Genomic DNA, 14,799 nt, shown 5'->3' with positions numbered 1-14,799 from the left:
TTAGCCAGGCACCCCCATAACATCCCATCTTAGCCATCCTAACCAAACACCAGTACCTTCAGCACCATTACAAAGACGCTAATGCAGAAAGGGCATCTCCTTGCCGACAAAGCTTTTGACATCTATTGTCCCTTGAGCCCCTCAACAAGCCTATGAAACATGGAATGTAGGCATTATTATTTCCCACTTTACTGATAAGACCCAGAAAGGCCAAGTTGACTTGGAGTTGCCTGGTAAGTTCAGAACAGTCCTATGGCCAGCACCGGGCCAATTGTGTCCTAAAGTGGTGCTCTCTCTCCTTTAGTAGTTGCCTCAGAATACCCGTCACCTCCACATCCCTAGCTTTGCTTTTCCTACACAACAAAAGATTTCTAATATTGAATTCTGCCTTGGGACAGTCTAGGATATATAAATGTGCTCCCTAAATTCTCTTTTTTAAAGCCCCCAAAGAAATTTCAGCAGAATTCATATTAACCTTAAAAAACAGGTCTATGCCATCTGATGGGGCAGGTATGTGATGGAAAATAAAACAGAGAATGCAAGAGAGTTAGGAATCTTTGCCCTAAGAGTTCCAAGAACTTTTTTTTACTTGCTAATTTCATCACAGAGACGAGGAACTATTTCTCTGCCTCATCAATCACATCATTCTGAACAATGAAAATATACTCATTATGCCAAAATTCCATTACAACAGACTAATTTTCAGGTCCCACAGAGTGTGTTATAATGGAAGAGTAACTCCTGGGGCCACAGAGAAAGCTATAAAGATTCTTCATACATATTCACTCCTACCCACTTCTAAAAGGTTGTGTGCATGTGTACAGAGACAAAAGGAGAATGGGGAACCAATAGGAAAGGTAAGAATAGGCACAGTCCTGCTTCCCAGACTGACCGAAAGGCCTGAAGGTCTATGAAATGAAGGAGGGAAACCTCTGGATGAGACCTCAGAGGAGAGGTCCGAGTGGCAGGGGAAGATCTTGCACATAATAAGCCAGCAGGACGTATTTCCCATCTGCTTTACCTTGGCCTTCATGTTTCCTTTCAAAAGCTGTTCTTTTAGAGATCCTTTTTTGGACCACAGATCTTTGAGATACTCTAACGAACCCTATAAATCCTAGTCCCCCAAAACTACACATATATATATACACAAAACCGTGTCTGATTTCAAGGCATCTCAGGCCTCTCAGGACTGCCGTTGGGGGGGTTAGGCTGTTGGAAGTTAGTACTGCTACTTCAGAGTTATCATTTGCTCATACTCCAGCACTAATAATAAACTCCCTCATTAAGCACAATACAGTCTCCACAATCCAGGAAGGAATGGACAGGTATGTTCTGCTTTGTTCCATTTCTGTCTCAGAGTCACTGAGAAAACAGATGAAATAAATACACAGGGAAGGGATTTCCCTAGATGAGGCCAAGTCAAGGTTGCATGAACTCTGGGGGGATAATGTAAAGTTCTGAGTCCTGAACGATGGTCAAACTAGGTGAGCTAAAGGGTCCTTTGTAACCCAACAGACTGATTTTGGAATGTTCTACACAATGGCAGAAACTCTACCTTGGGGGAGAGTCCACCCTCAAGAAGAGACTGCTCAAAGTCCAAGGACACCAACCCCCAGGAGAGGACCACACTTGTAACGCAACTGGTTTCAGCCATGCCACATGGCACTTGTGATTGGGGCCTGCAGCCCATGGAGACCAGACAGCAGCAGGTACAGAGAGGGAGGCTGTGACAGGGGAAAGGCAATATTGGGAATTCCAGGTGTGCACCTGGGAGACAGTGAGGCCATATATCAGTCCTGCCTAGCTCCAGATCTTGAAAATGTTCAGCCTGCTGCCCTTCCTAAGTTCTCAGAGTCTCAACTCTGGACACCTGAGAGCATGCTTAGGTGGGACTTTCTAACTGCTCCCCTTACCATCCAGGATTTGGAGAGAATTTCACTACCTCCTCCTGGAGCCTCAGGAATGAATACTGGACACACCGGGTTGGGGCAGACCTGGCGGAAGAGAGGAGTGGTCAGTCTCTAGGTATTCCTTCAGTGGATCAGGGACACCAATAGATGGTGGAGGAGAGATGACCACTTGGTACTCAAGATCTGAAGCAAGCAAGCGGGAGGCAGCCTGGGAATAGGGGAACAGAGAATCACAACAGCACAGGAGCCCGGCGGAAAACACAGCCAGAGCAGGAACCACTAACGAATACAAGAGATGGATTAGACACAAGTGGAATACGGGCTTCCCTAAATCCCTTCTGCTTTTTTTGCCTTCTGCTGTCACACATCTTGCCATGTGCAGGCATCGCTTGTGGAAGAACTTAATGGTTCCTGTAAAGGGACTCTTTCTTTAAAATTGAACCTCATCCCAGGGAATAAAGTGCTAGTTCTGCTTTTGTCCAATATACACTGGAGGAATGACACGGCACCATAGACACCCAGGTGCCTCACTTTGACATATTGTGGTAGCCAGGAGTCCCAAGTCAGAAGTCTGGTCCCAACTCCAGCCTCATCTCAGCGTGACCTCTTTGGGAGCCACCACCTCCCCATTTCATGGTAAAGGAAAACCAAAGGAGCCCTACAGCTGCCCTGCATAGCTCTGACAGCTGAGGTTAGCAGATTTCTACATGGCTCTGGCAAAGGTACCCACCCAGGTGACATGTTAGCAGGGTCCCAGAAATTTCCCAGTTTATGTTCTTTTGGGGGTGGCTACAGATGGGGAGAGCGGCAAAGCATCTGGAAGCAAAGGAAGGAGATTTAGGAAGACAGGCTGGTATAGAAAGAAAAACATCAGATTTAAACCCCAAAATATCGCATCTCCATTTACTGGCTGCATTTAAGTTCTCATTTATAAAGTGAGCATCCGACTTCAGCTCAGGTCATGATCTCACAGTTCATGGGGACAGCCCAGAGCCTGGAGCCTGTTTCAGATTCTGTGTCTCCCTCTCTCTCTGCCCCTCCCCTGCTTGTCCTCTGTCTCTCTCTGTCTCTCAAAAATAAATGTTAAAAAAAGTTAAAAAAAAAATACATTATATTCAAAATGCTATCTCAAAAAAGATTTGAGATAGCCTACAGAAAAATACAAAGATAAAGCTGGACAAGAGCAAATATAAATCAGAAGGCCAAAAACAGAAGATCTATGCATTTTATTGTGTGTAAATGACATCTAAAACATACCTCAATTTAAAGAAGCAAAAACCAGGGGCGCCTGGGTGGCGCAGTCGGTTAAGCGTCCGACTTCAGCCAGGTCACGATCTCGCGGTCCGTGAGTTCGAGCCCCGCGTCGGGCTCTGGGCTGATGGCTCGGAGCCTGGAGCCTGTTTCCGATTCTGTGTCTCCCTCTCTCTCTGCCCCTCCCCCGTTCATGCTCTGTCTCTCTCTGTCCCAAAAATAAATAAAAAACGTTGGAAGAAAAAAAAATTTAAAGAAGCAAAAACCAAAGAAACAAACAAAAAAGCCAGAGGAGGAGAACAAAAAATGCAGATGGCAGGTCCTGCAGTTTCAAAGTTAAACTGAGCTTCCTGCCAGCCAAAGCTAAAAGGGAAACATGACCACTACCTAATTCTTATTGTAGAGGCTTCAGATCTGAAATAATGGCTCTCTGGTACCTTCAATGAGGGGCAGAATCCTTGGGGACAACTCTGTAGTATGTACAGTAACATGTGTCCTAAGGCCGTCCCTGACTGGATATATCAATGTTGGCCCAACTGAACATTTCTGTGGTAGGAGTCAGGTAAGCAGGTAATATAAGTCAAAGGAGAAGCTTGGAGGCTCAAATGAGATGAGGACAAAGAGCTCAGGAAACTGTGAACCCTTAGGTGAGGGGCGCAGAATTGACTGCCCAGGGTGACTAAGCCAGCTAAACACGAAAGCGACTCTGGCATCAGCCCTATCCCAATGCAATTCGTAAACAAATGGCTTAGTTACACAGGGTGCTCTCCAAAATAGCAACCAAAGCCACTCCTGGGCATATCCATTGAGCTCCACATAGCAGAGGGCCCTGACTGGGCCCCCACATCCATTTTCTCCTTCATCTTTTAGTCACAGAAGCTCCTGAGTTTTAACTGGACACATGGCCACCCAAATAATGGGCTTGTGTCCCAGCGTCCCTTTCAGCAGAGTGTGGCCACACTGATTTGAGAGACTCCAGGTCATAGCCTTTGAAAAGAAACTGCTTTGTTCTCTCTTTCCCTGGTGTATAGTAGACACAGAGCCAAGGAGTCTGCTTTGACCTTGAGGGCAAGGTCAACACCCAGGACTGGCTGAACAACAAGACAGAAGGAAGCTGAGGTTCTGGTGACCTTGTACAGCTAAATCTGTCCTGGACCATCTGATTACATCTGTACTATTTGAAGAGCAAAAAATAAACTCCTGCTAAAAGCCACTGTACTTTTGGTTCTCTTTGTTATAGCAGCTTAGCCTGCGGCTTAATCTAATTCGCAACAGAATGGAAAGATGTCAGAGGGAGATTCCCAAGGACTCAGGCAACACCCTAGAAAAGTCAACTCACAATTCACTTCAGCAAACAGGTCAGAAAATGATAGCCATCACACTAAGTTATGCCTTCTACTCCTTCTCCAAGAGAGGCCCAACCGCATCCCTGGAGTAGAGGAAGAGGCCTTTATTACAGCCCGGCCCAGCCTGTCCACTGCGGGCCCTGGCCAAATCCTCAACAGCTGGAGATACAGACTGCTTTCCCCACCAACACTAGGCAGGGACAGCCCTGTCCTACCTTTTCCCCTAAAGCAGGAAAGCTCCACACTTCTCCACTCTTCATAATTACCATTCTTGAGAACAGGCCAAGTCCAGTAAGGCGTGGGGTGAAGCAGCTGCTGGGGGGCTGTGTGTGAGGGTCAGGGGAGGGGAGTCCAAATCCCCAGAACAAAAGTCACAGCTGGGAAGAGGGAGGGAAGCTTCCATGTCTGCCCTGGGTTTCTGGGGGGCGGCACCTGCTCCTCCTGTGTAGTCCCCCTGGTGGCAGAGCTCAGCTGGGCAGCTGCCAGCCACTAGCGAATGCCAGCCACAGGCACCTGCTGCTGCTTGCGGATCTTGTTGAAGAGTTCCATGTACTGGGCCATGGTGTCTGCCGGGCCGTAGACGGCATCGTGTCTGTTCCCAAACACTGCAGGAGCCCCTGGTGTGTGGCTGCCTAGAAAACTCTGTAGAAACTCGAGCAGCAGGTTCCAGCAGTCACTAGCTACCACACAGGGGCCATACTCTACCTGGAGACCAAAAGAACAGAGAACAAAGGTAAGTGAGGGCAAGGACAAGGTCTCCTGCTTCTCTTGCACCTCTTGCACCCTGCTCCCATGTTCCCCAAACCCCAGCAAAAGACAAACACCTTGTAACACAGTGTTGATCCATAGGAAACAGTCAACCCAAACACCAGGGATTCGACACACCCAGCATCATTCCCTTTAGGCATCTCAGACATTCTCATCTTGGGAGTTACCAAGCCACGGCCCAACCCATAAGACCCAGGCCCCTTCTGGTGATCTCAGAACTGTATGTTCTGGTATGTTGCATGAAGATCCCAGGAGAGCTCAGGAAAATGTGTTTATATGTCTGTGTGAGTGTGATTGTGTGTCTGTGTGTGTGTGTATATCCATAGTGTGCAAAGTAGATACCCATATTTGAAATCTTTTTAAGACCAAACATGACTCCCAAGATAGACCCCACCTGACCCTAAGAAGTAATTTCCCAAACAATGTGGCAGGGGTCAAAGATTATACATCTTAGACTTTCTCATTCCTTTCTCCTAATTTTTTACCAGACAGATGGCAGAAAAAATAGTTAGTAACATAAGGGGAAACGAGGAAAGAAATAACTGGGATGTATTTGTACCACAAAGTTGGAAACATAAAGAAGAAGCGAACAGTGGGTTCCCAGTGGGTCTCAGCAAATCCAAGGCGTATCACAAGCTGAAAGGGGTCAGGAAATCTTGGCCCCAGAGGTCCCTGGAGTATCAAAGTAGTAATTCCTGCTAAGGCCCTTTACTCTACCTGGAATGCCTTGTGGGCCTTATCTATCCCCACATCTCTACATTTTTAAGTCCCTCTTTACATGTTACTCTTGCAGAAAGCATCCCAATCCCCAAAGTCAATGCTTTCATTGGCCTGAATTCCCAGAGCAATCTGGGCCTTTTTTATGGCATTTCTTAAAGACTAACTTCAAAAACAGTTTGTGTGGGGGCGCCTGAGTGGCTCAGTCGTTTAAGTGTCCGACTTCAGCTCAGGTCGTGATCTCACAGTTTGTGAGTTCAAGCCCCTTGTGGGGCTTGCCGACAGCTCAGTCTGGAGCCTGCTTCAGATTCTGTGTTTCCATCTCTCTCTGCCCCTCCCCCACTCAAGCACACACTCTCTCTCTCTCTCTCTCTCTCTCTCTCTCAAATATAAATGATAACAATAAAAAGTTTGTGTGTTTCAGCTTACTAAATTACACATTTTCAAAAAGCAAGCCCTGTAGCTTACCTATTTTTTTTTTTTTTTTTTATCTCACACAGTGCTGGGCACAACAGATTGAGAAATTTCACTGGTCCCAAAGCCAGCTACTGCCACACTCCCTCTTTGTCATCTTCAATATATACCCCAGAAATGAAGTCACCACACACACACACCTCTTTTCATCATGAAAGTTGACAGCATGTCAAAAGGAAAGGCTCATCAATGCTACACAGCCTTCCAGACTTATCTTACAGGGTACTGTGGAGAGGTGTACAGGCACACGATTTAGGGCCCACCTCTCAAAAGTTACCTGCACCAAAACTTGTCCTGGTCTGCTCCAGTCCTTGTGATGGGTGACCAGTCCCTCCACATCACAATTCACTGGTCTCCCTTGACTATCCCTTCCCTTCTCCAGCAAGACAGCCTTCCTAAGCTTTCTCCCTGTTGTGACCCCAGCTTCCCATTCCCACCCTGAGCCACAGCCTGAATGATTAAAGAAAGGCTAAAAGATGCCCTGGAGACAGGGATCAGGGAGAAATATAAACACCTGTTTGCATTCAGAGGGATGTGGAAATCTACAGAGCCCTTTAACACATACTGCTATTTCCCCAAAGTCTTACCTCTACGGAGATGCCTCGGGCACTGGGCCCCATGGTAACTGTGCCCACCTTCACTAGGAAGTCACAGTACTGGTAACGGGTACCCCGGGTCTCAATCTTGCTAGCCTTGGCACTCTGGAAAAAGCCCTTGAGCTTCACCATGAGCACATCGAAGTTGGTGTCAGCAATGAGGCAAGGGCCATTCTCAAAGAGGGCGAAGCAGCTCAAAGGGTACTCTGAGTTGTGCATCACGTACATCAGCTTCCCAGCCTGACCTGCAGGGACAGAGATCCTATCGGCATCAAGACCTTCATCTGCAAACCCCAGGACAGAGTCAAAGGCATGGAACAAGGCCAGATGGCATTGTGCCATTACCTCAGCGATCTTGGAAGGAGATGGGGCAGGGGGGAATCCCCTCACTAACAGTCTTTTCCAGAGAGGAAGGGAGACGAATGGCAGGCAAGGCAGCACGTGGTAAAACCTCACCCCACAGAAAACGTGAGGAGCACAAGGGAACTTTGATAGCAACTGCTAACAGTTTAGTTAAGTTCTTAAGAGGGATGGGCTCACAGATGGATGTTTAATGATGATGATCAATGATGATGATCGATGACCGACACAGACTTCACATACAGTCTTCTGTATGATCATTTCTTGCAGAATAGGGACAATGAAGTAAAATTAACAACACCTGAGTATACCAAATGAAGCAAATGCTGTCTTTTCTGTCCATCCCTTCTTCCCTTGGCCTCCTCCCTGAGACACAAAGGTGGCCCCACAGAAGCAGCAAAGGGGAGGATCTGAGCTTGAGGCTGGAAAGGTAGGCCAGAGTGAAGCTGTGATAAGTCTTGTTTTCCAAGCCTCAGGAAGTATGGACTTTACCCTGAAGGCACTGATGAACGCTTGGAGTACTTTAAGATATCAGCTGACTTGGGAAGCAATCGGCACAATCGCAGAAAGAACTCAGGATCTGGAATCAGAAGGTTGAGTTTCGAGCCCCAGTCACCCCTTCCAATTTCTGAAAAATGAGCTTTCTCATTGATTACACTAGAGATTTTTCTGCAAGAAGGAAGGAAAGCTACGTATATTTGGTTAACTAAGAAACGGAAAGCAAGATCCACTCCCCCCTTATATACTACAAGAGTCAATGGATAGACAAGGACAATCCCAAGTATTTAAGACTTACCTATTCAAATATTTATTAAGTACTTAACTATCCCCAACATCGTGCTAGGGTTTAAGAGGCAGGTTTAAGAGATTTAAGTAGAGAACATAGCAGCTGGCCTCAGGAAGCTGACACTCTCACTGGCAACAGGGGAAAGACCAAAATGCGTATGTGGAATAGACCAGAAGTCTTTTTGGAAGGAAGAACAGAGCCGGAAGAAATCAAAGTGGGCAAGAGTCAGCAGGAAACATGTTCATGGAGAAAAGAGGACTACGTACCCTATGAAGAGAGGATAGAGTTCAGCCACACTGAGAAGGAAAGATATTCTAGACAAGGATGAGAGTTTAACAGTGGAAAAGAGGAGATGGGGTGGAGGGGCCGCTATACAGGCCTCTACTCTGCTGCCACTTCCAGAACTCAGGCCCTGCGCCAACCTCCCCCCACATCCCTCCTCACTGCTTGTTGCCAATACATACATTTCACCTCCTGCTAAATCCAGTGCAAAACATTTCAACCCTCCAAAAGGACCAAAAAAAAAAAAAAAAAAGACATCCAAAGCTGATCTGTCATTCTGTTCTTATGCAAACTCACTGTAAGTACTTAATTCATAACTATGTAAGTCTGAGAGTGTTCTTACTGTCTTGAAAATATTTTGACAGTCAGCTGAGGTTTTTTTAACGAAGGCACTGCCAGTTGTTTATAACAATGATAATTTTTTTTAAGTTTATTTATTTTGAGAGAGTGCGTGCACAAGAGCAGGGGAGGCGCAGAGAGAGAGAGGGAGACAGAGAATCCCCAAGCAGGCTCCTGGCTGTCAGTGATGAGCCCAACAAGGGACTGCATCTCATGAACTGTGAGATCATGACTTGGGCTGAAATCAAGAGTTGGACGCTCGGGACACCTGGGTGGCTCAGTTGGTTAAGCATCCGACTCTTGGTTTTAGCTCAGGTCATGATCTCACGGTTCATGGATTCCAGCCCTGCATCAGGCTCTGTGCTGACAGTGCACAACCTGCTTGGGATTCCGTCTCCCTCTCTCTCTACCCCTCCCTTGTACTCCCGCTCTCTCTCAAAAATAAACAAACAAACATTTAAGAAAAAAAAAAAAAAAGAGTTGGATGCTCAACCGACTGAGCCACGCAGGTGCCTGACAATAGCATGTTTTAAATCTCAACAGAGTATTTCCGTATCTGCACACACTTGTGAAGCAAGCAGAACCAGTGTCGCTGTCCCCCTGTTACAGACAAGGAAAATGAAGCTAATGGTTCTGGACCAGCAGCAGCAGCACCACCAACTGGGAACTTAATGGAAATGCAGATTCTCTGTCCCAGCCCACGCTTACTGAGTGGGAAACCCTGGAGGGGCCCAGCAATCAGTTGTGACTGAGCCCTCTGGGTGATGTTAATGCTGGTCCCTATGAGAACTTGTGATCCAAAGGCACAGAGCCAGTAAGGAACAGAACTGGACCACCAATCCAGGCCTTCTGACCTTAAGTTTATTGCTCCTTCCATTCTACCCCGCTGTCTGCCACGAATGTGTCCTCTCCCCAACTAGACTGTACCTCCTTGAAGAGTAAAGGTCAGATTAGGAAAACAAAGCCCATAACAGATAGTGTCATCGACGTAGTATGCCATCTTATATCTATGCACAAATGTTTCGGTTTCCAAATGCTTTCACAACAATTCTCTTTTAATTCCTACATCCTTCCTAGTGAAGGCAAAACTAATAGTAACACTGTGATCTTATTGATGCTGAAACTCCATAGAGCTCTGATTTATCAAATATTTATTACATTTACAACCTCAGCTCTAAGTGCTTTGCAGATACTAATTTAATTAGCACAACAACACTAGGAGATCTATGATATTTTCACTGTACAAATGACAGAAATGTACTGGGAAGGTACAGAAACAGAGCCCATAGCAGATAGTTTCATTAGAAGGGATTTAATACAGGGAACAAAATACAGGGGTTGGAAAAACTGAAAAAACAAATGGTGAGGCCGCCCAAATATTAGGAACACAGGGATGTACTACTATCCTTAAGGCTGGAAGGAGAAAGAGAAGATGTGCTGTCATTAGAGCCAGACGAGGGCCACCCAGCAGGAGCTAAAACCAAGGAAGAGACACTGCCACAGCCAGAGATCCAGAGACACGGCCCAAAGCAGAGGGAGAGGAGGAGATATTGTGCTCTCCCTTTCTTCTGTCCTCTAACCTTCCCCAGTGCAGTAAGTGGCCAAAGGTAACTAAAAAGGGGCCAGCAAAGTTACAGCTAGTATGTGACCAGAACTCAGTTCTCTGGTTCCATGATCTAGGCTCTTAATCACTGTGCTTTGGAACTGTCCTAAGTCAAGTAACTGCAGAGCCAAGACTAAGAGAACCCAGGTTCCCTAACTCACATTCAAAGATTCTCCTGGGGCAGTGGGTGACTCAGGTGGTTAAGCATCTGACTCTTGATTTCGGCTCAGGTCACGATCTCACGATTTCGTGAGTTCCAGCCCCACAAGGGGCTGTTAGCGCAGAACCTGCTTGAGATTCTCCCTCTTTGTCTGCCCCTCCCCCCACTTGCATCTTCTCTCTCTCTCTCTCAAAATAAATAAATAAACTTAAAAAAAAAAGATTCTCTTTGTCTCTCTACCAACACCACCAATCATCCACAGTCCATCTCACCTCTCAATATATTTAAAATAAAAGTTGATTCACTGGTCAAGGTTATGCCAATGAGGTATCCAAGACTACTAGCTAGGTATGGGAATCAGAAAGCCTTTCTGTAGAAAGTTCTAAACACTCTAAAGGTGCGAAAGAATCATATACAAAGACTTCTGAGCCTAAAAGGAGTCTTTCTCAAACTTAAAAGGGTGCTTAATGATCCTCAAGGGAGCTGGCTGAAATGTAACTGAGGCCTGTAGCTCCAGTCCAGTCAGTAAGCAGGGCCAGGACTGCACCTTTAACAAGTAACCCAGGTGATTAGATGCAGAAGCAGTTAGCCAGTGACCAATCCCCCCGAGAAACGCAGCTCTAAAAGTGAGAAGTGCAAAAACACCAAAACACAGGCCCCGTATAAGAGATGAAGGACGAAGAATTAACGAACTCAGAAACACTGTCTGCCACATGTTCGAGAATACCACCCTTTGCAAAAGAGCATAAAGAACTCAGTGAACCCGAATGTCAATCAACTCCAAGCCAAGGTTGCATCTCACTGACCTTGGCTGCCAAGAGTGGAGGCGGCTGTGTGGTAGGTCTCACAATCCACACAAAATGTTCCTTGTTTCTCTGCCCCAAGCATCTCCAGTTTCCGGGTGAGGAGCTCCACGGTCTGCTGGACACTCTTGCCCTCAGCCACAGGCATCTGGGACACACTAGAAGGGAGAGGACCCAATCATCAGTATCCAGAAGCACATGTGCACTCATTGAGCCACTCATTTGCCCACAGACTCACAGCTCTTCAGGGCCAGGAGTTACCTTAAGAGACCACCTACCCTGATCCTCTTTCTCATTTTTTTTTTTTAATTTTTTTTTTCAACGTTTATTTATTTTTGGGACAGAGAGAGACAGAGCATGAACGGGGGAGGGGCAGAGAGAGAGGGAGACACAGCATCGGAAACAGGCTCCAGGCTCTGAGCCATCAGCCCAGAGCCTGACGCAGGGCTCGAACTCCCGGACCGCGAGATCGTGACCTGGCTGAAGTCGGACGCTTAACCGACTGCGCCACCCAGGCGCCCCATCCTCTTTCTCATTTTAAAGACAAGAAGAGAGAGGCTCAAGTCCCTGAGAGCTCCACTAAGAACTACAGCACAGGTCTGAGGACACTCACACCAGTGCAGTGAACGTCCTATCACACTGCTTTCCCAAGTGTGACATGTGTGCCAACGTTCAAGAGGTTTTAGGTGGCACACAGACTGAGCATTCCCTAACATTAAGTCATATGAGAAAAGAACATCCTTTGCAATTCCTTCAGTTCTGACTATATCAGGAAAACCTCAATTTGTGGTATGTTTTTACCAAGTCTCTAACACTTTGAACGGGCGCTGTCCAGTAGAGTAGCCACAAGCGACATGTGGCTTTTTACACTGAAACTAATAAACTAAGTTAAATTAAAAATCCAACTCCCCGGGGCACCTGGGTGGCTCAGTTGGTTAAGCGACCAACTTCAGCTCAGGTCATGATCTTGCAGTTTGTGAGTTCAAGCCCTGCATCAGGCTCTGTGCTGACAGGTCAGAGACTGGAGCCTACTTCAGATTCTGTGTCTCCCTCTCTCTCTGCCCCTCCCCCGCTCACGCTCTATGTCTCTCTGTCTCTCAATAATAAATAAATGTTAAAGAAAAAAAATTTTTTAATAAAAAAAATTTTTTAAAAATTCAACTCCCCACCTGCACTATCCACATTTCTAAGGCTCAAAAGCCACATGTGAGGGGCGCCTGGGTGGCGCAGTCGGTTGGGCGTCCGACTTCAGCCAGGTCGCGATCTCGCGGTCCGTGAGTTCGAGCCCCGCGTCAGGCTCTGGGCTGATGGCTCGGAGCCTGGAGCCTGTTTCCGATTCTGTGTCTCCCTCTCTCTCTGCCCCTCCCCCGTTCGTGCTCTGTCTCTCTCTGTCCCAAAAATAAATAAAAACGTTGAAAAAAAAAAAAGCCACATGTGACTAGAAGCCAGTGTATTAGACAATGCTGTTATAGAACATTTCTGTCATTGGCAACTTCTTTTCAACAGCCCCAGGATCAAAGAGAAAGCAAGCCTCAAGTTTATAATCTTTAGGAATGAGAGGCAACAGTATGTACACAAATTTAATCCAAACAATGAAATAAAAATGTTCAAGATTTCCTTCTATGGTAAGTAAAACTAGCTCCCCCTTTACAGTAGTAGGTAACAATCATTAGGCACAAACCATGTGCCAGACCATTCCCAAAGGCCCTTAGATGAATTAACTCTGAATCCTCACAAAAGCCCTATAAGATGAGCTGTTAATTATCTCCTTGCTACAAACGAGTAAACTGAAGTGGAGAGGGGTTGAGTAACTCGCGAAGGGCCACATAGCTTGATGTAGTGTAGCCAAGATTCAAAGCCAGGCAAGCTGGCTCTATGTCTGTGCTATACTAGACCGCTTCCTTAGGGTTGTAATTGCCTTTTAAAATATTTTTAAGGAAAATAAATGGATTCGAAAGAAAACATTAATAAATAGTACAGGTGGTACCTAACTACATAAAAACCACGTTAGTGAATTTTGGAAGATACTACATTACTTTATGATCAACTAAATGAAGGTATAAGAATGGAGTCCTGTAACTAAAAATTGTCACTACTCTCCATCAGAAAAAGCACTCATAAGTAAGGATGATGATATGCCTTATTGTGAAACATTGTAAAAGTGATATTATGGGGGGAGTCAGAAGTCCCAGGAGTGTGAAAAACTTGATTAAGGGTCCCAACAGACTGACAGCCCATTCCTTCTGTCTTCTACTGAAAGAACAGGGGCTCCCAGGGTTCCCAGCCACCATGCTACAAACTTTTCATTCCATTCCTCACGCATCCCCCTTGCACTAGAGGATTTGTAAAAGGTTCATGATGTCCACTGTAAACAACAAAGGTGACGTCATGGACAAACCAACAAGAACCTGAGCTGCAGGAAAGAGTAGTCTCCCCCAGGCTCTTATGCAAGAAGCTTCCAACCACTGACTTCAGATATCCTAACCTCCAGCTCTCTCTGACTGGAAAGATGCTAATACTAAATATTCAAAACAAAGCAATCCTTGAAATCTAGCATTTTGGAACTAAGGCCTGCAAGAGCAGTAGGCCCATACCTTCCTCTGCCACCCTGAATTATATCATGTTAGAGATAAAAAGTCCATAAAAACTAGACCGTGTAATTAAACACAGAGGGAGACGGATCCCCAAGAGGTGACGCGCCTGAACCCCAATCTAACTGCCAGCAGCTTTTTCTCTAGACCCACTAGCTTAAAACGGCCACACCAGAACCAGACACGGGCTGGTCTTAACTGCCTTAGGCGGCTGCAGGAAGCAGCAGGAGAAAACCTAAAAAAAGATGGTTTCCCCGTGGCCTGTCCCCCACCCCCTCCAGCTTCGCCGGCGGACTGAGTCCTAGTCCGGACATCCTATTTCCGACCCTTAAGTTTCACTCCGGGCAGCCCTATGGCCTCATGGGAAGGAAGAAAAAGGGAAGGAGGTACACAACCACCGATGGGCTCCTGGGATAAAACCTTTCACTTGCTGCCTTCCAGGAAGCACCGGAGCATCTCCAAGCAAACAAGGCCGGAAAAACCGCAGCCCTTACAGTGTCTCCCTCACCCACACATTCCGAAGACATCTTGCTCAGCTCGTGCGGGGCGGCAGACCCTGGTCTCGCTCCTCCTCCCGGGTGGCTCCGAGGGCCTTTCCCAACCCCAAACACCGCCCTACAAAGTCCCTTGGGGTCCTACCAAGTCACTCCCATGGTATCGGACCAGCAAGGTTGGCAGGAACAAACAGTTGATTCGCAGCGTTCTCCAGCCACCCACACTAAGTGAAGACCCCCCCCCCACAACGCAAGCTTCGGCCGAGGGAGTGCAACGGAAATGACGTAAAAACAGAGCGCCCAGTAGACGCGCTCACG

At 46.6% G+C, this 14,799-nt stretch overlaps 2 protein-coding genes across 2 annotated transcripts in view; both read right to left on the bottom strand.

The window, feature by feature from the left end:
* Positions 1-2,915, bottom strand: part of USP49 (ubiquitin specific peptidase 49) — an 88,992-nt gene extending 86,077 nt beyond the window's left edge. Inside the window, exon 1 of the mRNA XM_047102627.1 lies at positions 1,914-2,915. The gene's annotated coding sequence lies outside the window, so the exon portion shown is untranslated. The remainder of the gene's footprint in view (positions 1-1,913) is intronic.
* Positions 2,916-4,011: 1,096 nt separating this feature from the next.
* On the bottom strand, positions 4,012-14,775 carry MED20 (mediator complex subunit 20). The gene is made up of 4 exons (XM_047102629.1): positions 14,627-14,775; positions 11,400-11,554; positions 7,054-7,307; positions 4,012-5,212 (listed from the first exon to the last, which is right to left on the bottom strand). Exons 1-4 carry the CDS (start codon positions 14,638-14,640, stop codon positions 4,997-4,999), a joined length of 639 nt encoding a protein of 212 aa, XP_046958585.1. The 5' UTR covers positions 14,641-14,775; the 3' UTR covers positions 4,012-4,996.
* Between the last annotated feature and the right edge of the window lie 24 nt (positions 14,776-14,799).

This window comes from Lynx rufus, unplaced genomic scaffold, assembly GCF_022079265.1.
Source record: "Lynx rufus isolate CCGP_SWC_20201006 ecotype Redwood Valley unplaced genomic scaffold, mLynRuf1.p SCAF_6, whole genome shotgun sequence".
Lineage (NCBI taxonomy): Eukaryota > Metazoa > Chordata > Mammalia > Carnivora > Felidae > Lynx > Lynx rufus.
This window is presented reverse-complemented; position numbering and strand designations above follow the sequence as displayed.

Bases quoted from the DNA above. Each gene is read 5' to 3' on its own strand.
- MED20 (XM_047102629.1), bottom strand. The intron at 7,308-11,399 runs GTCAGTGAGATG...CTGTCCCTGCAG, and splicing joins CTCCACTCTTGGCAGCCAAG to GTCAGGCTGGGAAGCTGATG. The intron at 5,213-7,053 runs GTAAGACTTTGG...TTTGGTCTCCAG, and splicing joins CCCGAGGCATCTCCGTAGAG to GTAGAGTATGGCCCCTGTGT.